Source organism: Thalassophryne amazonica, chromosome 22 (genome assembly GCF_902500255.1).
Source record: "Thalassophryne amazonica chromosome 22, fThaAma1.1, whole genome shotgun sequence".
NCBI classification, from domain to species: Eukaryota; Metazoa; Chordata; class Actinopteri; order Batrachoidiformes; family Batrachoididae; genus Thalassophryne; species Thalassophryne amazonica.
In genome coordinates, this window is record NC_047124.1 from 14,846,457 (window position 1) to 14,871,254 (window position 24,798).

Here is a 24,798-nt window from a genome sequence, read left to right on the forward strand (position 1 = left end):
ACCACATACCAAACTAATGGCGCATTCCATTTCGCTCGGAGGTTGTAAATTGTGACTACCAGTGATGTCAAACCCGAGTTATACACACAACAACACAAGTCGGAATATAACACGGACAACTCCAAGATTTTGAAGTAAAGAGTGCCAGAAAAATATTTGGTCCATCAAAGAGACTTCATAGAAGAGGACAGATGTGCAGAAGTTACATTAGTTTGTAGCGGTGTAGCAGGGTTAGCTAGTATTAATCAAACAACACATTATGCCATATTTCATACATAAAACACCATAGCGACCTATCCACAGACAGCGGTAGGACAGTACTGCAGTACTGTGTGTATGATTTATTTAATTTATTCAATTTGATCAAAAATTGCAACTTTCACTATGGTTGACTCTCGGAGCAGCCATCTTGGACCGTGAACTTGGGGTATGTGGGGTTCGAACAAGTTTATGCATTGGAATTCTGACTTCAGGGAGCATTCCTGGAGACCATAACTTAGAATTCCGACCTCTGAGTACAACACCATAATTACAGAGCACAGTAATGATTAACTGAACACCAGGGGGGCATGAAGGGGGGAAAACAAAAACAAACGTGCAAATTTGCACAGTTATTTACCCACAATCACCATTTCTACTACTATATGGTTAATGCAAATCGCTCACATTGTAATTTCAGCTATTTTTGCTGATAGGTGCTATACAGTACTTCTATGTTTCTCACAACATTAAAATTTAAAGCGCCTTGTCCTCATTGCTCCAAACACTGTATCTAAAATATCACATATCTCAAAGAGAGCACAGTACGTAGATTGTACAGTCACCAAGGTCTTGTTGGCTGCTTTATCTTACCGGTAAAAATGGGCTGGGTGGTGTGTATCAGCTCTCTGAGGAAGGAAGAGGTGATGAAGGATTTGTAACCCGGGTCGGTGATGGTGTTGCTGGCACTCGCTGTCCTTGTGGTGATCCACAATGTTGAGGAGGTGGAGGGAACTGGGGAGACTGATTGTGTGACAGGTTTGTCCACAGGGATGCCGCGGCCTTCAGAAGACAGCGGGGAATCTTGGTCTACGTCTGTACCTGTCAACAAAACATACTTTAATGTGACACGTTACCACGTAACTTAACATCTCTTCTTAGTTTGGTGAATAAATCTGACCTAGCACAGCAGGGATGGAGGCTTTTACAGGGGAGGTTGTTGTTTCAAGTGGGGAGCTGCTAAAAACGTCTTCATAGAAGACGTCAGTGACTTGAATGTCCCCTGCAGAGGGGGTGTACAGGCTTGACTGTGGAGACTGGAAGCTCCGTTCACTGGTTTGGTCTGTGGGACCAGGAGCCTTTGTCTACAGGTAAAAACAGACGATTCCTGAATTTCGTGAAAACGTTCACTTCAACATTGTGGATTATAATAATCAGGTTTGAGGAACAACATTAAAAGTCATGTGAGTAATATAAATGTTTTATAGTCATCTACCTGGTACAGCAACACCGACAGCGATGCTTCTTCTGTGATTTGTCGGTGGACTGTTGGCACAGTGGTGGTCTGAAGGAACGGAAACAGGAAGCCCGGCTGCTCACTTTCCCGGGTTACCCAGAGTGCACTGTTGCTGTTATGGGTGAAGGGCCAGTGTTTTGGGATTGCCTGCTCCTCGTCAATCCAGTTCTGATCCACGTCAGTCTCATCGGGTTCAGGCTCGTTTCCATGGGACTCCGTTATCCCGGTGTGGCCGAGTTCAGGTTTGTGCTGAACCGCAGACTCAGATGGACTCTTCGGAGTCGAGCGGACTTGGGATGGAAGGTCAGTGTTTGCTTGGGTTCGCTCTCTGCTCTGGTTCTGGGAGTGTATAGGATGGTTCTGGTAAACTCTGGTCTGTTCCAAAGGGACCTCCTCCACTGGGCTGTGGTCCTCAGGTGCCACGTCCACCTGATTGGGGTTTTCTGGCTTCTTCCATCTGGTTTTAGACAAAATCTAACACAAAGAGGAAGTTTTCTTATCATAAGTGACATGTGCCCGTGTTAGAGGACTAATTAAAAAAAAGGGGTGGGGGGGATGTTTTAAAAATTATTATTGTAAGTCAACAAATAAATAAAGTAAATAAATAAAATCAGGCTTCTTTAAACAAATTTTTTTTTTTTACTTTTTATTTTATTTCTCACATGTATGCATACAGAACAGTAATCAAACAGTATGGGATCAGCTCACAAAGAACAGGGGGGATTACAGCTTCAGATCACATTTTCATTCATATAAGTGAAGAAAAACTAAAATCAAATGAATAAATTTCATTTAAATGTTAATGTCTTTGTTTATATAACTTATCCATTTGCACAATTTCCTATTATAATCATCTTTTTTTAGTCTTAAACAATAAGTCATTTTTTTCCATCACACATATTTCCTGTGCACCATTCTTTTTGTCTAGGTGGGCCTGAAGCCATTTTCTTGTTATGGCTAAACTAATTTTTTAATTAGCATGTTTAGTCTAAATAAAAACTCAAATCTTTTTTTTTTTCATATTTTCTGTTTGATTTGACTGAGCTCAGACACATTCAGTGAGGGAAATACTCGGACTTGTATGATCCATTAGTTTCTGTTTCATGTTTTCATTTGTGTTTTCAGCTTTGGCATTGAAACACATTTTAAAGTTGTTGTATGAAGAAGCCTGACCTTAAAAAAAATAAAGTATTTTTCATAATTATAAACAAAAGCCAGTAACTGCTTTTCTGCAATATCTAGAATTCCAGTCAAAGGGTTTATTTTCATATTAACTTCTTGCTAAATCTAGGATCCCTCCCTCCCCGCCACCTCTTATCTATCTCTTTGAAATTATATTTGATTTTTCATGCGTCTTTACTCATAATTATGCATCATTTTGCTTCATATTGCCAAATAAGTGCTGTGGCCATAATCAATTCACCTGTTAGTAAAATGGACAGCGAATGCCAGGAATTCATTATTTAAACTATGAAAAACAGCAACATGCTAGACACATTATATTCTTCTTTCTTTCTTATCTTTGAGGAGAAGATTTGAATTACCGCCAAAATAAATAAATAAATAAATGCTGGAACATCCTTCTTAGCATCCCTCCACACGCTTTGACCGACATAATTATAATAATCTGCATAATAATTAGGCTTTCTGATATGACTGAGTACAGGGCATTTTGTTCGTACTGCAAAATAAATGTAGAAAATGAGCACCAGCAGACTGAGTGGAACCGGCTGAAGTTATTACCTCCTTGTTTCCTTCCAGCTCTGGTGAGCTGCTGTCAGAGTCACTCTCTGAAGAGATGGACAGAAAGAAATATTGCAGTAGCGAACGCATCGGTTACATAAAATAGACGTGGGTAATGGTTTGTGAGTATGTTTGTACCGAGGTCTTGTAACGGCATGTCCACGATAACCTGGTCGCTCCATCGTCCCCTCAGGCTGTTGGCGCAAACGGCGACTACCTGAAACACGTAGCTGCTGTTGGCCAGCAGGCCGGTGATGATGGCACCCTGAAGCAAGCAAACACTTCCCTTTATACTTCATAACCCCATGACTGAAAAGACTGGCAAACTAAACAGACTGACAGCATCTATCCAAAACTAAATTTTGTTAAGCTCTGTTCTCCGTACCACGTCCTGGTCCCCGTCAGTCCGGTACTCCTGCTTGCTCTGCTCGTGGCCCTGCAGCCGCTGGTAGGTGACGGTGTACCAGTCAATGGTTGTGTCGTAAACCACGCGAGGACGCTCCCATGTCACCATGATAGTTGTATCGTTTTGGGCGTCGGCCTGAAGATTTTCTGGCTCCAAGGTACAGGCTGGAGATGACAGAAAGAAATGTGACAAATACAATTAGATAGTGAATATCTGCAATAAAATAATAAGAAAAAAAAAATTAACAGGGAAACTGATCATTTAAATGTGGAGAGCAGACTATGTGGTAATTTACTATAATATATAAGACATAAAAAAATTAATAATAAAAATACCCATGGAGGAGGTGCACATGGTGTGTGCACAATGTGTGCCTGAATGCATGAATTCATTACAGGCAAAAAAAAAAGGAAGGAAAAAAAATCCCTGCTGAATTTCTGAATACTTTCTTCAATTTCAAAAAGCGCTAAAAAATAAATTGGCTGCGCAGGGAAGGAGAAGAGGAGCTGAACTACAAAGTCGGGCTCCCTGGCAACCCAAAAGACCCACTTTACTGGAGGGTCGCCTTTCTGAAGAGGAGAGCGTCGTAAAAAATATGTCTTTGATGATCATGACCGGGCTGACTAAAAGGCAGAATTACAGCTGCAGAAGAAACACAAGTTATAATGCATTTCCAGTCAAAAAATAATAATAATGTAATATTTATACCAACACATGATCAATTACTAATATAAGGTTCTATTATTGAATGCCTTTACCATTATAAGATTATTCTGAAATCTGATCCAGGCTGCTTCTAGAAGCTGACACTATTCAGTTAATGTTACTTTAATGCAGTTGTTTAATTGACTCTTATGTGCAGATTATGAAATTATTTATCCTGAGCTGGGACACAAGTGCACACAAAACAGTAATTAAAGGAGAATAACGGAAGTATGTAGGAAAGCAAGTGGGCTAAAATGACTTAGAAAACATAGTGGACTATTCAAATGACTGGTTGTTGAAGGTGTTCTGTGTGATTAGTACATGGCTCATCATCAGCACAGTGATTTTACAAAACTGGTGCTAGATCAATATTCAGATTCATATTGGATGTGTTGTTGCAGATCCAATATTATTATACACATACAGACAGAAATGGAGAGAACTAACTGCTATAAAATGATTTAAAGTTGGTCATAAACCAAATGATGGTGAAACCGTACTGGGTGTCTGCACGTCTTCCACGCCGGTGTAGGAGGAGAACACCAGGCCCATGAACTGCTGCTGCTGCTCCCTGAAGTTGTTCTGCAGGTAATCAGTCAGCATCACGTATCCGGCCTGCTCCACGGTCAACACCTCACAGAACACCTCTAACTGGGGGTCGGGATGAGAGCAAGTTAAAGAAAGAAAGGGCAGATCACCTCGTCTCATCTCTGTGTAGCTGCAAACCGCTGATGCATGTGTGCATGAAGCTTGCAATGGTGCCCTTCTATTTTTGGTTCGCTAAAACGTGTCCACAATGTCATGCCCTGCTACGCCTTTCTGCAGTTGTACAATCACTAACAAACACACACACAAGGTGAAAATCCACAGCATGTCCTGACCTCATCCACTTTCCATTATTCTGCTCCATAATTCATGGTTATTACACAGCTGATGTCAGAGATCCTTTACTCAAACTGCTAACAGTGTCACGTTGTGTTGCTGCTGTAACATCCACACACATGATGCCACCACACAAACAATACTGTATAAACTTTTATGATTAAAGCTGTCATATTGCAGCACTGTGATGTGTTTTCCTGCTTTCAATTGGAGCACAAATGTCACTCAGTATTCTAAAAGCCTTCTAACTCAAACGCTACAGCTAATGTCGCCCATTATTCATTTTGTGACACTGTAAAATCTGATAAATGAACCCAATCAAACAGTTTGAGGAAACCATATAAACCATACAAACTTCAACTTTGTCACTAATTCATGAACATTGTTCCCAAGAATCTGCTGATATTGACTGGAATCCATGTGACCCTCAACTTTAACAAGATTCCCAGTACCTGCACTGGCCACATAGCCACACAGGCACACAGCATGATGGAACCACCTCCAAATTTTACTGTAGGTAGCAAGTGTTTTTCTTTTGCATACAACTGTGTATAAGTCTTTAGGTTTCCTGGTGGTCTCTGTCTTCTCGTATGGTTGTTAGACTTGAATGCTAACCAGTAGTGAGCTCAGGCATACTAAGTCTCTCTGGAGTATCACTCAAAAGCCCATAACAAATGAACTGGGTCTTAAAGAGACTAAGATGAGCAGTATCACATGCATTGTGAAAGAACATAAGCTACAACGTTTTGGCAACATGCAAAAGTTTCTCTGTGCATGATCCAGCGTGCACATACCTCAGTGTTGCAGACCTCAGTGGCTGTAGAAGGTCAAGAGGACACCCATGATTAATCTGGCTCCAGCAGTTTGATTGTCACTTTGGTTCGGTAGGAATGGAATGGTTGTCTGCCTGTGTGCTTGCCATCCAAGGCAGTTTCATGGCGTGGTGCATGCAGCAATGCGTGGCGCAAACCCATGCTCTCTGACCTGACCCATATCAGTGGACTTTTTTTGTCCGCACACAAATGCTGTTTCCGTTTTATTATTCACCACCTGAGTCTGCCTCAGCAAACCAAAACCACTAAAAACAACATGTAAGGACCTTCCCCAAACCAGAAGATTGCTGGATCAATACCTGACTGCTTCTATCTAATAGTGTAAAACGCAAAAACACATTTATGACATTCCATTATCATGCCCTTTTAAGTTGATTTAACACAAATGAACCCATTTTTTCCTCACTTAAACTACATTTTGATGGTCTGTTCAAGTTCTCCAAACTTAAACAATTTCAGGTAGTTTTCCCAAAATGTGTGAGTCAAGCTAACTAGTGTGTGAATAAGTGCATGTGTCACAGTGACTACTGACCTGTGTCTCCGATATGGTCACAGGCTGTTTAAACACAACCCATTCCACCGTCTCAGAGCACGGTGGCACCGTCAGAGAGCCGTTGTAGATGTAATACTTGTCTGTGTTATTAGGCAGCAAGGGCCACAAAGAGAATGCATCCATTGGCTCAATTTTACCTGATTGAAGAAAAAAACTAGATACATATTCATATACATAATTCAGACAACATGAAACAAAAGTCTAAACAATGACAAAGCCAACTGGCATTCTTGGTAACATTTCAGTAGTTGAGAGGAAAAAGCATCAGTGTTGACTGTAGCGTCGTTGACACAATGGTGCTTCGAGCGACACAATTAAAATAAATTTTTCCTTCAAAAAGTTAATTTACTAATCATGTTGATAGGAATGGACCTTTGACACTAAAACCAGTTATAGATATTCAACATACGGAATAATGCGTAACGTCATGCAAATCACAGAATTCATGCTTTATTAAATTTTTTGCCTACATATTAAGTGTTTCGCCTCCACCAAGGACACTGTACATTTGTTGGTTATTAGCTGCATCAGTTTAATGCCTGTTGACCAGGATTACTCCAAAAACATTTCTTTTTTTTCTTTTTTTGCAAAAAAACTGGTGAAGAGCCTGGGTCTAATGAGGAACAGAAACCTTTTTGTTTTGTGATTGTGTGGCGAAGTCCATAACATTTGGAGGCCGTTTTTATTTTACTTATTTTGCATTGTAAGATGCGGTGTTCTGGGCCATGGCAGAAGTTCGCACTCCATAATTAACCTTTTTGTTTTGGGATGTTTTTTGCCTTTATTTGATAGCAGGAAGCGTTTGGGCCAACTGAACCTTTGCTTTGGAATGGCAGAACCATATCCACTACTTCCAAAATATCAGCAAAGAGTTACACACTATATTGACTTTGGATCATTATGCCTTAAATATATTTTGAAAAAACTTTAAGATTTTTGTTTTTGTACCAAAAACATCTGCAGATTTTGTGATCTGTGCAATGCAATTTGCAATTAAATGTGCCAAATTAAACGAAATATGTAAGAATCTCATGTACATGAAGGACATGGTTAAAATAAATAAACCCTGCAAAGTGAATCTTTGTGTTCAAAAGAGAGATTTTAACCACGGGGTATTTAATTAAAGGCTCATTGTATCACTAATGGAACAATGTTTTGGAACAGTGTTTCTTTACTTTCAGTATATTGTTGGATGATAGATAACAGTGACATACCAAACCTGCTGACAGTGTTGACAGCTTCTACAACAGGGCTGAAGTTTTCGTTGTCATCCAGGCTGGTCTGTAGGTGAGAACATAGCCTTCTATTTTGGATTTCATATTCAGTCAGATTTCATATAGATAATTACTACCCATTGGCATATTGTTGTTTCCATACAACCCCAACTCAGAAACACATGGGTAAAGACTACACAACCTTTTGTAAATCTTACTATATCTCTTTATAATTTAACTTTAATTACTTGGACTTCCATTAATTGAAATAGAAGAAAACTACCTGCAAAAGTGAGCTACAAGCCAACAGGTATAGTCCCACCTCAAAGAGCACAGCCAGAGCAGCGATCCTCCCTCCCTCCCTGACAGCGTCGTCCAGAGTTTGGAAGTCATCTGCATTGTAACAGTAGATCTGCATCTGAACAAAATGAGTACACAGATGCACGCATAAATATACAATGCACAATGAAAAGTACAAAGAGCTTCAGAGCAGTCAGAAATGAGCAAAAATATTTATTTTTGTATAACTTTGAAGTGAATTTGATTGAAATTCTACAGGTGACTTTACACCGTTAGTTCTAAGTGGACCAAACCATGCAAGAAAAACCCACGTGGGATCACAATGTCCCTTCATTGGTCAGAAGTGCTGAGTTTATGTTCAGGGTTTTAATATCAGCAACATCAAATTCCTGTTAAACTGAGGATTTATCAGAGGTATTGTTGGCATTGACTGAGTCCTGACTGAAAACCATCTAGACAGACCAGTGGTCCATCCCTATCTTCTGAAAGTTGTCATCTATATACCAGTCATCTATATGTCTCATTGGCTTTTTTTTTTTTCCATTGATGGGGGCACTCAGCACTGAGGCACCTGGTGCTAGCCCATTCTTAAGAAAATGTGGTCCATGGCCATAGGTCTATAAGTAGTATGCCTGGTCTCCCTAATTAACCACTTTGACAGAAAGATGTTCCAGTGCCAAAGAGTCTCCAGAGAGAGCTGGTACCAAAGACATCAAGTTGCAATTGTTGGGACTGGTTTTATCCCAATAATGCCCTCTCACCTCTCAACTGAACCATACCAGGGTCAACCTGAACCTGGATGGTATCCCATCTTTTCATGTGAACCATGATCTCCTTGTTTGGCCTGGACAAGAGTTTGAATGTGTCTTATTTGGTTCCCCAAGCAAACAGGTCTACCTCTACAAAATGGATCACAGCCCAATTAAAATTGACTAAACGGAAGTTGTGAAACTGTCTCAACAGGCTTTTCAAGTATGCTGTAAACTAAAACAATCAAGGCAATATATTGTTGGTGTAGGGTGTGTTTTCTGTAGGCACACATATTCCTAGATGTTTAACCAAAATCCAGGTAATGGGGTTCCAAAAAAAAAAAAAAAAAAAATCCACACTCAAATCAAGTCAAAATGACTCCCCATTTTACTCCTTTAAAAAATGGCATCTGCATTGATGGAAAAGAAAGTGTGTTAAAGAAAAGTCCTGGGAATTAACTGACGATCTGGAGACAGACAGCATAACAGATGGGTTAATAAGCAGATGCTACGTGTTTGTGTACCTCCAGAGGATATTTCATCCCGTTTACGCTGTGTTCAGATCCATCTGAAGAGGTATTGCAGCGTCCCCAGTGGAAAGTGATGCTGCCAACACGAAACCTGGAGCTCAGTCCTCCTCCACTCACAAAGAAGTTCCCGTCCACACTGATGGCCACTGCAGTACACATTATGTATGCAAACCAACGGTTAACACAGAGAGAGCTCATGTGGCAGGATTCACCCGCTTCACAGGGTACAGCGCAACAACAGTGATATAATGCCAATGAAGATTTTAATTTAGACCTAAAACAACTGAGGAGTAGTCAAGACAGAGCCGGCTACCCTACTGTTGATGCTAATGTGGAAATATCTCACGATGCAATGGTCATCGTATACTGTGTACATATAAATAAAATTACAAGTCAAATAATTGCATGGTTGGACAAGAAGATTGTGATCTACTAATATGTAGATCTGGGTTCAATTCCTGGTCATGCTACCTCCTTGTATTCTTGGAAAAGACACATTATCTGCATTGTCCCAGTCGCCCCAGCTGTAAATGGGTGTCAGCCTTAGCTGGGGAATAACCTACATTGGACTGCAGCCCCATCAGGAGTGAGTCATAGACTCTCATCTGCATTACGCGACAGAATCCAGGGATCTGCAGCGAATAAAATCAGTCTCAGAGTATGTACGGGAATGGCAACTTGGAGAATTCATTCTTTTTCTTTAGAAAGAAAAACCCTAGCCAAATAAGGGGTATATATGGGCATTGTGTAACCATTTACACGGTGCAGCTTTTACAGAGGTCAGGGTTTCCCTTATAATAGTACAGACTAGGTGAGCTGCCAGGCCAGAAATATTGTTGTAATAACAGCAATGAAAAATAAGGGAGACAGTTCAGAAACTGCTGCTGTGTATGAGGGAGCTGTGCTGTGGTCGTGATGCTGAACAGCAGCACATAAACTATAAAACTGACACGGCACGCCGTAAAGTCTAGCTCTTCCACTCCGCCAGGAAGCCGTGTAACGAATGATGCAACAGATAAACATTTTAGTCTCTTCAGTCACAGCCACAGAAACCTGTAACTTCTTTGCAGCTGTCAAGGTATCTTGGTGGCTTCCCCCACTACTCTCCTTCTTGCACAGTCAATCATTTTTTGAGAATTGTCTACCCAAGGAGGATTTATTGTACCATACTGTTTGCATTTCTTAATGACTGATGTAAACAATCGCTAAGACATATTCAGTACCTTGGAAATGTTCATGTATTCATCCCTTGAGATGGTTGTGAAAGTGATGATTTACTGTCAACTCGACAAAATGTGGCATTAATTCTACAGCGATGTTTTCATATGTATATATTTTCTTTATTTCACTACATAAAAGCATGTTTTGTTATTCTGTAGCTTTGGACATTTTATTAATTAATTATGATTGCACACAACTGGATCATTTTTTGCATTTATTCCTGAACATATTTTAAATTATCATGTGTGCCAACAATGCCAAGCAGAATCGTCCATAAACAGACATGGCGCAGATTGTCCTCGTTCACATAATCATGCCCTCACCCCGAAACATGGCCAAACCTAACCTTAAACCACATCTTAACCCCCAGGCACTGAAAGTGTTCCCACAGAGACGGACCAAAAAGATGATGATGATACAGTGCCTTGCAAAAGTATTCAGCCCCTTGGTATTTCACACATTTTAATTTGTTTATGACATTTAAAATACAAAAAGTAAACCAGGCTTCTCAATATAAAAATTTCTAAAATTATCTTCCTTAGACTCAAACTGAAAGTAAATCTCTACAACTTGGTATAAATTAATTAAAAATATAAAAGCCAAGATGATGGGTTGCATAAGTAATAGGCCCCTTTGGTATAATACATGTAAATAATCACTTTTATTGCCCGTTTTCTTCACACAAGTCAGGGGATGGATACATAAACATTTCCAAGTCACTGAATATGTCTTAGACTTTATTTACATCAGTTATGAAGAAATACAAACAGTATGGCACTCTATGGTAAATCTGTGTGGAGTAGACAGTTCTGAAAAACTAAGTGACTATGCAAGAAGGAGAAGAGTGAGGAAAGCCACCAAAACACCGAGACAACCCAGAAGAAGTTATAGGCTTCTGTGGCTGTGACTGGAGAAATTGTGCACAGTGCATATTTTGCATTTTGTATCTCCAGTTGTACAGCTTCATGATGAAGTGGAGCAGAGGAGGGTTTTCTTAAAAAGAAGACCTGAAAGTTCACCTACAATTTGCCAGAAGGCACATCTGAGATGCAAGCCTAGATTTGATGTTTTAGTGAATGAAGACCCCCATCTATACCACTTCATCATGAAGCTGTATAACTGGAGATACAAAATGCAGAATTTGCACTGTGCATAATTTCTCCAATCACAGCCACAGAAGCCTAAAACGTTTTCTGGGTTGTCTGGGTGTCTTGGTGGCTTTCCTCACTCTTCTCCTTCTTGCACAGTCGCTCAGTTTTTCAGAACTGTCTTCTCCACACAGATTTACCATAGAGTGCAATACTGTTTGTATTTCTTCATAACTGATGTAAATAAATTTCAAGACATTCAGTAACTTGGAAATGTTCATGTATCCATCTCCTGACTTGTCTGAAGAAAACTGGCAATTAAACTGATTATTTACAGGTATTATACGAAAAGGGCTGAATACTTATGCAACCCATGATCTTGGCTTTTATATTTTTAATTAATTTATATCAAGTTGTAGAGATTTGTTTTCAGTTTGAGTCTAAGGAAGATAATTTTAGAAATGTTTGTATTGAGAGGCCTGATTTACCTTTTGTATTTGAAACGCCATAAACAAATTAAAATGCGTGAAATACCAAGGGGCTGAATACTTTTGCAAGACACTGTAGTTGCAACAGCTTCGACTTGTTTCCCTCCACGCAGCGCCTGTCGTCTCACTGTCTCTTCACGTCACTTTCTCCCCACTTGCTCTTTTACTGCTCTTCCTCACTTTCATCTGCACATCTCGACATCTATCTTGTTTCTCGATGAGATATACTGCTGACCCTCTGGCTTCTCTTCTCTCCTACTCATCTTTCTTTGAGTCTCTAAATTGTTTTTCCCTCTACATCTGAAAAGTTAAACCACTTAGCACAACTGGGGATGAAGATGATGTACTCTGATATCTTTAGGGTACCAAAATACTGTCAAAATTATATTCAGACTGTAAATATAACATATACCAATCCTATAATTCTAAGCATCATTGTGATTTCCTACAGGATGACATCACAAATGGATCACATGTGCAAAAAATGAGGTGACAGTTTATATGAAATGCATGATGACAACCTCATCACAATATTGCCACAGGTAGCAGTTGTTGATGGTATGGTAGTTTGTGAGTACAAATACAATGTATTATATTCAACTCAAGTTCAACTTGCCCAAGATACATTAATATGGGAGGTCCACTCAAATTTGGTAAAAATCAGATAAGTGTCTGACCTTACAGCTGGCAGGGTATTTTTAAAAAGTCACAAAAATAGATTAATCAAAACAAACAAACAAACAGAAAGAAAACAAAGCATTTTAGATTCAGACGTGATGTTTTTCCTGATAAAAATGAGTTTTTTTTAAAGGATTAACAAGCACTGAGATGACAGACATCACTGTACTCTACTCGCCACTGTTGTTGGATCAGCGTCCATATGAGCAAATACAGCCAGTGTGAACAAAATCTGACACACTACCAAATGACATTCAGTCTGTTATCTACTATGGCCAATGAGGAAACAGATAAGGGTAGTGTTCTATTGTGCATGACATTATTTCTAGAAGATATTTTATATTTTTCTCCCATCAATTTCCACTAAAAGTTCCAAAAACTGCAAAAACACACTGCCCATTCAGGACAGCCAAACATGGACGTACCCGTCTTCCCATTGTTGTGGATGGTGCTGGACTTTCCTGTCAGTTTGTCCCAGCCCTCTAGCTGTAGGTTTTGGAACTGCAGGCTGACCTGGATGAAGGTGTCGTCGATGTCCACAGGAGATTGCTTGGCACTGTTGCAGGACGGGAACTTCTTACCCCAGTTATGCTGGTTCACACTACCTGTACACACAGACATCGAGTAAATGAGATTAAAGCGTCAATCAAAACCACATTTTCATTTCTTCGACAATCTGTGAGCAGATTAACACCACACTGAAAAATGCTCAAACCTGAAGAAAAAAGGTTCATCCAGTGTGGGACAATGAGTGCAATGTGGCCTTTATTTACAGATGCCAAAATACTACACATACTATCTTAATAGTAACTATAAAATACATTATTGCTTTTAAAAAAGAACATAATTTGGCGTTTGCAATGGGTGCGATTTGTTAACGCCGGGTGCGGATGTAAACTGTAGGTCACACATTACTCTCGCTCAGTGTGTGCGCTCATTAATTCATGAGTGCATGCCATGCTGCGTAATGCAGCGTATGTGTGCTTTAACAAGGCCATACGTTTCAAAATGATAATGAAAAAGAATCTGACTAGCATGAACATAAATTAAGTTTTCATACAATCAAATTTATAACAACACATGATGCAAAGCACACGATGGCCACTTGCGACCTTAACAATAAGGTCAAGGTCACAACAACGGATTATGCATAATTACGCAGAGTACTGGACAAAGTCTCATTCAAATTCACCACAGTGGTTACGAGATTTACACCAAAAAAAAAAAACAAAAAAAAAAGATATGACCCAGAAATGACAGACTTTTGCCACAACACAATACATCCAATTTTAAAACAAGTGCATAAAAGTTAAAAACAACAACAAAAAAAAAACATTACATTTATCATATTTATACTCAATGTTCTGCTAAACAGTTTACTGACACCAGTCAGCTACGTGCACATCAACTGACAAAAAAAAAGGGTGAATATCAGCACTGCTAAACATCCATATTTTAAATGTTTCAGATATTTCAAGTTAAACAACAACAAAAAAACAAATCATCATTTAAATAGAACCGTTTCAGCATCATCACAAAGCAAACTTCTACGATCAATCAGCTTGGCAGCATGTGCTGTGTGTGGCCTGGCATGTTTTAGTACACTTCAGTTGTTAAGATTTGAGTGTGTGTGTGTGTGTGTGTGTGTGTGTGTGTGTGTGTGTGTATATATTACTTAACACGTCACAGCTGACCTTTTTACTTACAGTCATAAGTACAGCAGCACATGTGCGCCAGCTAACAGAAAAGCAGTTATTCTTGTGTCAGTGACCACATCTGGCTTCATCCATCAGCTTAACAAGCACACACACACACACTCTCACACACACACACACTAGATGGTTTATAGACTGTATGTTAACAAGTGGCTGAGAGGCGGGAAAATGAATCATAAATCACCTGAAGCTACATGATTTTAATGTTCTCATTTAAATGTGCACACACGCACGCATATGTGCACAAACCCAGTCACAGTCAGCTGAGAAGTCAAATTTACATTAAGTATGGAAATTACATGTCATATCTCTGAGTTGCACGTGTTTTCCACATCACTGGCAGAATAAAGTCTACTAACGCCGCCGCTGCTACTGTGAGAATCGGGTTCCTATTGTGGTCAAATCCACGTGGGAGACGTTTAAAGCAGAGAAACTGTAATTCTGAGGGGTTTTTTTTAATGTTATTCTTTTGTTGTTTCTCAGCTAGATGAGCCTTTGGCGCAGTGTTGTAATTACAAGGATGTTGCTCCACTCCTTCACTATCTGGACTTATATTATTCACCTTTTCAATAAGTAAATACTGGTCTCTGTGTGCCTCTAAAAGAGATGATAGACATAGAACAGAGATTAGTTATTGGATGCCAACCAACCAGAGGACCACCACAGTTGGCAGATGACAGCAGAAACAGCAATGAAAAGGCCAGAAGAAAAGATAAACAGATGACAGACAGATACAATAGTGTTCAGAATAATAGTAGTGCGATGTGACGAAAAAGATTAATCCAGGTTTTGAGTATATTTCTTATTGTTACATGGGAAAGAAGGTACCAGTAGATTCAGTAGATTCTCACAAATCCAACAAGACCAAGCATTCATGATATGCACACTCTTAAGGCTATGAAACTGGGCTATTAGTAAAAAAAGTAGAAAAGGGGGTGTTCACAATAATAGTAGCATCTGCTGTTGACGCTACAAACTCAAAACTATTATGTTCATACTGCTTTTTTTTTAGCAATCCTGTGAATCACTAAACTAGTATTTAGTTGTATAACCACAGTTTTTCATGATTTCTTCACATCTGCGAGGCATGAGTCAACCAACTTGTGGCACCTTTCAGCTGTTATTCCACTCCAAGATTCTTTAACAACATTCCACAATTCATTCACATTTCTTGGTTTTGCTTCAGAAACAGCTTTTTTGATGTCACCTCACAAGTTCTCAATTGGATTTAGGTCCGGGGATTGGGCAGGCCACTCCAAAACATTAATTTTGTTGGTTTGGAATCAAGATTTTGCTCGTTTACTAGTGTGCTTGGGGTCATTGTCTTGTTGAAACACCCATTTCAAGGGCATGTCCTCTTCAGCATAAGGCAACGTGACCTCTTCATGTATTTTGACATATCCAAACTGATCCATGATACCTGGTATGCGATATATAGGCCCAACACCATAGTAGGAGAAACATGCCCATATCACGATGCTTGCACCACCATGCTTCACTGTCTTCACCGTGAACTGTGGCTTGAATTCAGAGTTTGGGGGTCGTCTCACAAACTGTCTGTGGCCCTTGGACCCAAAAAGATCAATTTTACTCTCATCAGTCCACAAAATATTCCTCCATTTCCCTTTAGGCCAGTTGATGTGTTCTTTGGCAAATTGTAACCTCTTCTGCACATCTCTTTTATTTAACAGAGGGACTTTGCGGGGTAGTCTTGCAAATAAATTAGCTTCACACAGGTGTCTTCTAACTGTCACAGCACTTACAGGTAACTCCAGACTGTCTTTGATCATCCTGGAGCTGATCAGTGGGTGAGCCTTTGCCATTCTGGTTATTCTTCTATCCATTTTGATGGTTGTTTTCCATTTTCTTCCACGCGTCTCTGTTTTTTTTGTCCATTTAAAAGCATTGGAGATCATTGTAGATGAACAGCCTGAATCTACTGGTACCTTGTTTCCCATGTAACAATAAGAAATATACTCAAAACCTGGATTAATCTTTTTAGTCACATAGCACTATTGTTATTCTGAATTGACTACTGTATATAGACAGTGTCTGGCTTGTATTTTACACAATTTATGTATATTACGGTTGGGCCATACAAATGCAGGCAAATGTCCTCCTAAATAAGGCTAAAATTTCCTCTTCGTCCACAGTTCAAAGATGACTACTCTGGATTAAAATATCAGTAGCATCTAAATTTACAAGCATGTGGGGTTTTGATTAAATACAGAAAGCACATCTACCTTCTTGGCCGCAAATAAAGACTGAAATAATGAACTTATCACACTGTAAAAAATGTCCTTTTTCATGGCTTCCTAGAAACACACACACACAAGAACCCTGAAAGCAACAAGCAACAAGGAAACTAATTGTTTGGGAGAAAGAGTCATGCAATCAGCAAAAGTACCCCTCGGCACTGTTTACGCCTCATTCAAGGTTATGATTAGGGCTATATTACCAGTAACACTAGCATCCATCAACTTATAGTAGCTATTATATAACGGCTGAACTCATTGTCATTTGATTGGTGCTTTGTATGTCACATGACATGGATTATTTGTCACATTTGTGTTGCATTGCATTTAGACTGCAGTTTGGTTCCATTTAGAGTGCAAATGTGGTTCCATACGTTTGGCACCATTGCATGTTGCACACACACACACACACACACACACACACACACACACACACACACACACACACACACACACACACACACACACACACACACACACACACACACACACACACACAAAAACAAAAAAAAAAAAACAAATCCACTGTGCTATCTGGAGGCTGTTAGCAGGAAGTTAGAATGAAAAGTTGGACTAATTTCTGACGTGAGTTTTTTCCGCTGCACTGAGGATGTACACAGTCTTTTTACAGTTGTACACAGTTTTTTATAGTACACATGCACACAAGTGCCATCTCGGTTGCGCACAGGGGACAATGACAACGACTCTACCAAGACGACGATTTGATTGAGCTAAGTGACACAGCTAATTCTTGTAACACACAGATACACACACACCCACCCACCCACACACACACACACAAAAAAAAAAAATCCACTCCGCTGTAAGCCGTCTGGATGCATGAAGAACTGGTCAAATGAAAAGCTGACATGATTTTTGGCTGGACTGGGGAACTACACAAAGTCTTTTTTTATGGAAGTCTGAAGTCAGTGCACAGCGTCACTGGACTACATGTCACAATTTGTACTTTAGCGGCAGTGGAACACCAAAATATAAGTCCCTTTTCTGTTGTTTATAATTTAATAAAATATCAAATGACAAGAATCTATTTTAGCCGTTATATAAAACAAATAATGAATGTTTTTACATTCTTTCAATGTAACGAATATTTAATTTGGTGAAAGCTGGAACATTCTATTCAACAAGGCTTTGGTATGAGCTTTCACCTCATGAAATATTCATACCATTGAACTCATAAACATTCATTATTTGTATACTGGTGTAGTGATAAAACATATTACGCCTTGCCGCAGTGATCGCCCCGTAGCGTGTGCTTCTCGAGTCCAACACAACACAAGCATGCTCAAATTGAACCTGAAGCACTGACACTGATTTCCAGTTTAAAATTTCTACAAATATCTTTGGGGAAGACGCATCCAGCTAATCTGCCCTGTGTTAGCTAACAGAGCAAGGCCTGATTAGCATTTGCATGGGAGACCTCTTGAGAAGACCAGGGGCTGTGTGTGTTCATCCAGGAAACACTCAAGTTGTGTTAGAAAGGGTGTCTGGTGTAAAACTTCTATCTGCTTTGGTGACCCTGAACAAATGGGCGTAGCTGCAACGCAATCATCATCACGATCATCATCATCATCTTTGGGGAAGACTTATTAGGAAAGAAGCAGAGAAGAAAAAGGAGGTGATAAAGATGACACAAGAGAAGAAATAAGGACATAATGCAGACTAGAAGAGGTTTCTCTCTCTAGACACTCATCTTTTGCATTCCCCCCATCTCTTTGGAGTGAGCAGAAGAAACAAAGTGTGGATATGCACACGGCATGTATACATGTTTCAGAAGTGCACATATGCATGTGCACTCCATCTCTCTTTTACAGCCTACGCTTATACCAATTATGCTCGCTTGGCGCTCGGGGCACAGCTGCACAAAGGCTGAAAGCGCCAACAGGCAGCATGATTAAACAGAGTAACATAAGAACTGACTGTTTTTTAGCGATCGTTTATGTAGCTGCTGACAAATATCTGAATATGTATGAAATATTAAGATTACAGAACAGATAGCTGTCAGGTTTGGTATACGATGGTTTTTGAAGCTGCATCAGTGCCGTATGGCAGGGGCAGCTAAATATTTAACCTCAGTTTCTCAGCATAGAGATTGTTGCTGGGGGTTGCTACTGTTGCCTGTAAGTTCTGGATGGAGTATTTTGAAATCATAGCCACATTAATTACAGTTATTAATTACACCACGTCCAATTATTCCTCAATGAGGGTCCACGTACAAATGCTGCCATGCATAATGTAGAGTTTAAACGCCACAGACACATTTGTCATTTTGTGCTACAGCACAGAAATAATACTAAGTTGAAGCAGAAAGATTCTAAAGCTGGAAAGATGTAAGATACTGAATGAATCAATTATGCATAGCAGAGAAGCACTACACACAGACATGTACATCCCTCATACAGCAACACTGTCAGATCATTCAAGAAAATAATCCCCATAATGCTCTCCCCTGTGATCTCTGATGGCTCAGAGAACATGTGAACATGAAAATGTCTGCAGACCCACAGATGCCAGAGATAAAACATTTTACACAACTGCTCCATTAATTTTTCCACTAAGAAAAAAAAAAAAAAGCACTGACTCGAGTGCATGCCTTTGCTAAGGTCCCAAATTCCCCAAGTAGGAATGCAAGAGATGCCAATGTACGGCCAAGTTGTGGCCACTGGAAGACTCTGATTTAAATCAGCATTCTTGCACCCAATGCAAAGCGATGCACATCACCGTCCCTCATGTTATTGCTATTACAATTATATTTATTTGTAACAGCAGCATATCACAACATAAAGTGCCCCAAGGTGTTACACACAAACAGGGTTTAAACCTTAACCACCCCATGAGCAAGCACATTGGCAACAGTGCAGAGCAAAAACTCCCCAGATGTTTTTTTTAATTACAGGAAGAAACCTCAAGCAGACCACACTCACTGTGGTGGCCATCTACTCTGGACATATCAACAAAATAGAAGAAAGACACAACAAAGAACGGTCAGAATATGCAGCGATAGATATTTTTCCAGCTAAGTAACCACATGCAGTCAAGTATAGGTGCATCTGAGTGGAAAATAGTGTTAGTTGTTGACACGTTGCGGAGGATCAGCTGTTTTTAGCGAGCAGATACGGAGCGGCTCAGCTTAGAATTCTAAATAAAGGAGAAAAAAAAAAGCATAAAAATGTCTTTGTAAAGCTCAGTGCAGGTGTGCTGTTGTCACCTCGCTTTAAGGGGTGACGACGAGTCGTAGCTGCTGCAGAAAACCGCGGATGAAAAGCTCATAGCTCGCTTAAAGTGGGCAGTTCAGTCGAACCCCGACCCCCTGCCCACGGACCAAGTTTAATGCTGCCATCGACCCACAATGCAAAAATAATAGTAACGCACAGTGACTTGGAGAAGTAACTTTAATCTGATTACTGATTTGGAAAGATTAATGCGTTAGATTGTTCATTACCAAAAAAGTGGTCAGATTAGAGTAATGTGTTTAAATAACGCGTTACCGGCATCACTGGTGCAGAGTAGACACATTCACATGTGATGCAACCCGAGTTCATTCCGCACCTATTCACACATTGGTGCTCCTTGCAGATCCTCTGGTAACCATTGCAGATACAACACGGAATTGGATTGTTTTGCCTAGTTCACTTGTAGAGCAATCCTATAACTTCCAAATCAATATAGGGGGACAAATTGCAAGGAGAACCGGATTCCCAGACTGATTTATTGTTTACATGAACTGACACGATGTTTGAGCAAAACATAAAGTGACACAAGACTGAGATTTACCTCAAACACTGAGGGTGTTACTTTCTGCAAAGGAGCCTTGTGTCAGACAAATGTCTGTGGATCTTAGTATCCAATATGTCAGAATTGGCAGACTGAGTGTGTGTGAAGTGTGGTGACGAGGTATTTGGATGCTTGAGTCTTCACAGTTGCTGCTCATGGCCATGTGGGGCCACAAGTGTGCCGATAACATGGCCAGTAAACTCATTAAATCTGGCGCATACTGGTACAAGCAATGGAGAGAATGAAAATGAGGAAAGGGGCCGTGTGTATTTGTGAAAAAAGGAACACACACACAAACACACCTCTGCACCATTACCTCATCATTTCCCACAAGGCTTCAGAAGAAGCTGCCAAAGCTGCCAACAATTGGAGCAGAAGAGGAGGCAGCCTAAAGTTATTCAGTGAGTAAGAACGGTGTGAAGTGCGTGCACACACACACACACACACACACACACTGCAAAAATCAGATGGAGGATAACATGAAGCTCATAGCTGCTTCACAGACCTACTAATTGGGATCAGATGTTTCCAGATATGCACTTTATGCCCTACAATCGCTCTCAATTTAACATCAAGCATTTAAAAACCAACCAAGAGTAATGTTTTATAAGCAGTCAAGTGTTAAAAGCATGTTTTGTTTTGTTTTGTATTTCTTTGCTGCTGCCCATGTGTGTCACCAATATCCACTGCAGAGAAAAGAATCATCAGTAACCAATAACAGAGAGGATTTGTAACATCCTGAAGTGCATCTCTGCAGAATCAACAACACACCATCTCTGCTGCAAGCAGAAAGAAGCTGATGGATTGAATTTGCCACTGTAGTAAAGTGATGGACTTGAACAAGACCAAAACAGCAGCGGTCAATCTTATTATTAAGTGCCCAATAGATGAATTTCAGCAAAAACTGGTAATATGACTTCGATCAAACCTGCTAGGATCAGTGGGCCTATAGATGGGAAGATATGAATTGATTTTGGTTAGTATCAGTCAACAATCTAAGATAGACTTCAAGGCAAATTTCCAACCTGAAGAAGAAAGATGTTGACAATGAAGATGACAATGAAGATGATGATCAAGAAAATGATGATAATGATGATGAAGAAGAAAATGAAGATGGAGATGAAGAAGATGAAGTAGCAGTAATAGCAGTAGTGCAAAACAGAACACCTCCTCAGGTCATTTATTCCAACTGCAGTCAGACTGTATAATACCTCAAAATGTTTTTAGCACCATAACAACCTGCTGATTTAGCACTACACCTTCCGACACCTTTTGTGCTTTATTACATGCACAACTGTGTAATTTAGCCTGTGCAATAATTTTATCATATCTGTACTCACTTATATTCTATTTTTCACATAATCTGTTCTCATCAGTATTTATCCACCCACCAGCAAACATCACAATGTACTTTAGTCACCTTTCTTTATGTAAATATTTTTCTTTACTACTGTACGACTCTTGCTGCTGAAACAAGTGATTTTCCCTGCCGTGGGATCAATAAAGTTTATCTTATCTTAGAAGTTAGAGTAGCAGGTCCTACATAAATCCTGTAGCCTGCTGGTGTTTACTTCTGAATTCCGTCGTGTGACTCGGTTGACAGTTGACTCTCCATGGTTGGCATATTAGTCCATTGCAGGTTAACTTGTAGGAAAATGGCTAAGTTTATGGAAACCAATTCAGGTATCTTGACAGTTTGAAAAACCCACTAAGATTTTTTTTTTACATGCCTGAAACTTTGAAATGTGGGCGTGGCATCGCTATGCTGTCTGGGTACTTTTAATCGAGCTAAACTATGAGCTGTTAGAAAAAGTAGTTCCAGAAATGTTGAAGATGTTCAAACGAAAACAAAGAAAACAGAGATTCTAAAGTTTGAATTCCTTTTTTTTTTCAAGTACCTTGTGCCATTTTGGTTTGTTTAACTTTGTTTTTCTTAAACTCAGGATAAATTAAAATTCTGACAGGCTTTAGAAGGAATTAAAAGTACAGGAAACTGGCACATTGACTGTGTTTGTGCGTGACACAATCCCCACTTCCAATGTTGTCCTCGTCATCCCTCTCTGTTTTGTCTCCAGGGGGTCCTTGGGATCCTTCTGCCTGGAAGACACCCTCCGGGGCCCCATCTGTTAACAGTGTGAGTCTGTTATTGTGTGCTCTGATTTCCACAAGTGTCCTCTTGTGGGAAAATGTACGGGGAGACTATGTTTTCTACAGGATAACAGTCAAATATCATTACAGGAATACAGTAGAGAGTCTATTGCTACGTAATGGTGGTGTGAAGAATCTTAAAATATATGAGATACATAAATACTACAGCTACGAGATATCAGATGCATCACTGAATCTACTGATCCGTTATCAATCTCAGTTATTGTAGGAACATTATACGGTACTTAACTCTTAATAACTGAAATCATTATTGTATTTCTATGCCTGTGTTTCTCTTCATCACTCCCCAACGTTCGTCTCTGTCTCCTCTTTCTTCTTAATCCAACTAAACCATAGCTGGAGGTGACAGAAACTTCAGTCCTGTGCGTGCTTTGTCTAGGGAGCGCAAACACATTTTAAATATTCATAAGTCTGCCTTAGTCCATAAAGTTCCATCCCTAACAACGCACTTCTTCACGTACTGTCCCACTGCAGGTCATTCAGATGTCCTAGTTTTCCAAGAAAATGTTCATTGTTGTTCCGTGTTTACCTTTACTTTTCCCGCCACCTTTAGACAATCAAAGGAAAAAAAAGCCACACTGTTTGATGCAGAGCTTTGAACCCGAGAGCTGCGATTTCAATGTAGCCCGAGTTTAAACTTCCCCTCAGCTTCTCCTCCATCTTAGTTCTTCATTTTCCTCATCTCTCCGTCAGCCTCTCTCTCTTTCTTTCCCTTAATTTCCTTCTGTTCCGTTACTCCTGTGCACTGCGCCTCACAATGAAGTGCGTTTCTTTCACACGTTAATGTTTTTACTCACGGCCCAGTGAACAGCACAAGGCCAGAAAAAAAAAAGAGGGTGGTCAGAAAAAGAAACTCGCACGTGGAAGGACCGCCGCAATTCCAGAGAATCCAAATGAAGCTCCAACGTGTCGCCCTCAGGAGCAATGACAATGGACGAAACGCAACACAGAGGAACAGGACAAGCACGGAGTGCAGGAAAAACAAGGAAGGAAAGACAAAAAAGATGTGAAGAAAGAGAGAAAGACAGAAGGAAAAAGGGAATAAAAAAGGAGGAAAGGGAAAATGGGATAAACAAAGACGGAAAAAGAAAATGTAAAGAAGAAATGAGATTGAAAGAAGGACAGTGTTACAGAAAGGCCCATAACAATATGGACAGTGGCAATCATTATCATTTTGTCTCTGTACACCATAATGAAGTTGAAATTAAAGTAAATAAATAAATAAAAATTTTAGATGTGCTTGTAGTGTAGACTGTCAGCTTTAATTCAAGAATTTTACCAAAAAAAAAAAAAAAAAATTACCCATTTTGGAATTGCAGCCATAACTGCACAGTGTTGTGTGGGCCGCTGAAGAGGAGGTACTGCTGGCCCACCACCACCAGAGGGCACCCTGCCTGGAGTGCGGGCTCCAGGCACAAGAGGGCGCTGCCGCCTCACAGGAGCAGCCGGGGTGACAGCTGTCACTTATCATCTATGACAGCTGTCACCAATCATCTGATCTTCATTTGTATATCAGCAAGACGACATCTCCACCTCTTTGCCGAGATATCGCTCTTCTTAGGAGGTAACGTACTCAGCCGTTGTGTTGTCTTTCAGACAGTAAACATTGTTGCTTTGTGTTTTGACAGTAGTCAGTGAGTACTTGCAGCTGGAGACTGAGTTGGACTTTTCACCAACCTTTTTGATAAGTACTCATACTCCTGCACATACCAGTTTTCTGATGAGAGGTGGAGGTGGATTTCCCACCATAAGTGTTACTGGGTGTAAACGCACCCACATCTAACTGTCTTTGCTCCTGGCCAGCAGTACCAGATCCGACAAGCGGAGGCAGTGGCCACCTGGGAGTTCGGGACTTGGCGGCTCCAGTATTCCCGGGGTTCGGTGGCAGAGGAAATCGTGTGGTTCCGGTTCTGCTTTGGACAGACGTCTCTTATCTTCGAGCCTGCCCACATGACACATTCTGTGAATTGACTTCATTGCAT

At 40.1% G+C, this 24,798-nt stretch overlaps 1 protein-coding gene across 2 annotated transcripts in view; it reads right to left on the minus strand.

Moving 5' to 3' along the window:
• Positions 1 to 24,798, minus strand: part of ptprz1b (protein tyrosine phosphatase receptor type Z1b) — a 76,163-nt gene that overhangs the window by 20,044 nt on the left and 31,321 nt on the right. For both annotated transcript variants that reach the window (XM_034163189.1, XM_034163188.1), the window contains exons 3-14: positions 13,311 to 13,490; positions 9,405 to 9,556; positions 8,154 to 8,249; positions 7,832 to 7,898; positions 6,597 to 6,754; positions 4,850 to 5,000; positions 3,624 to 3,808; positions 3,377 to 3,503; positions 3,239 to 3,285; positions 1,475 to 1,969; positions 1,160 to 1,343; positions 853 to 1,080 (exon numbers count right to left, since the gene is read on the minus strand). In XM_034163189.1, coding sequence (XP_034019080.1) covers positions 853 to 1,080; positions 1,160 to 1,343; positions 1,475 to 1,969; positions 3,239 to 3,285; positions 3,377 to 3,503; positions 3,624 to 3,808; positions 4,850 to 5,000; positions 6,597 to 6,754; positions 7,832 to 7,898; positions 8,154 to 8,249; positions 9,405 to 9,556; positions 13,311 to 13,490 — 2,070 coding nt within the window. The remainder of the gene's footprint in view (positions 1 to 852; positions 1,081 to 1,159; positions 1,344 to 1,474; positions 1,970 to 3,238; positions 3,286 to 3,376; positions 3,504 to 3,623; positions 3,809 to 4,849; positions 5,001 to 6,596; positions 6,755 to 7,831; positions 7,899 to 8,153; positions 8,250 to 9,404; positions 9,557 to 13,310; positions 13,491 to 24,798) is intronic.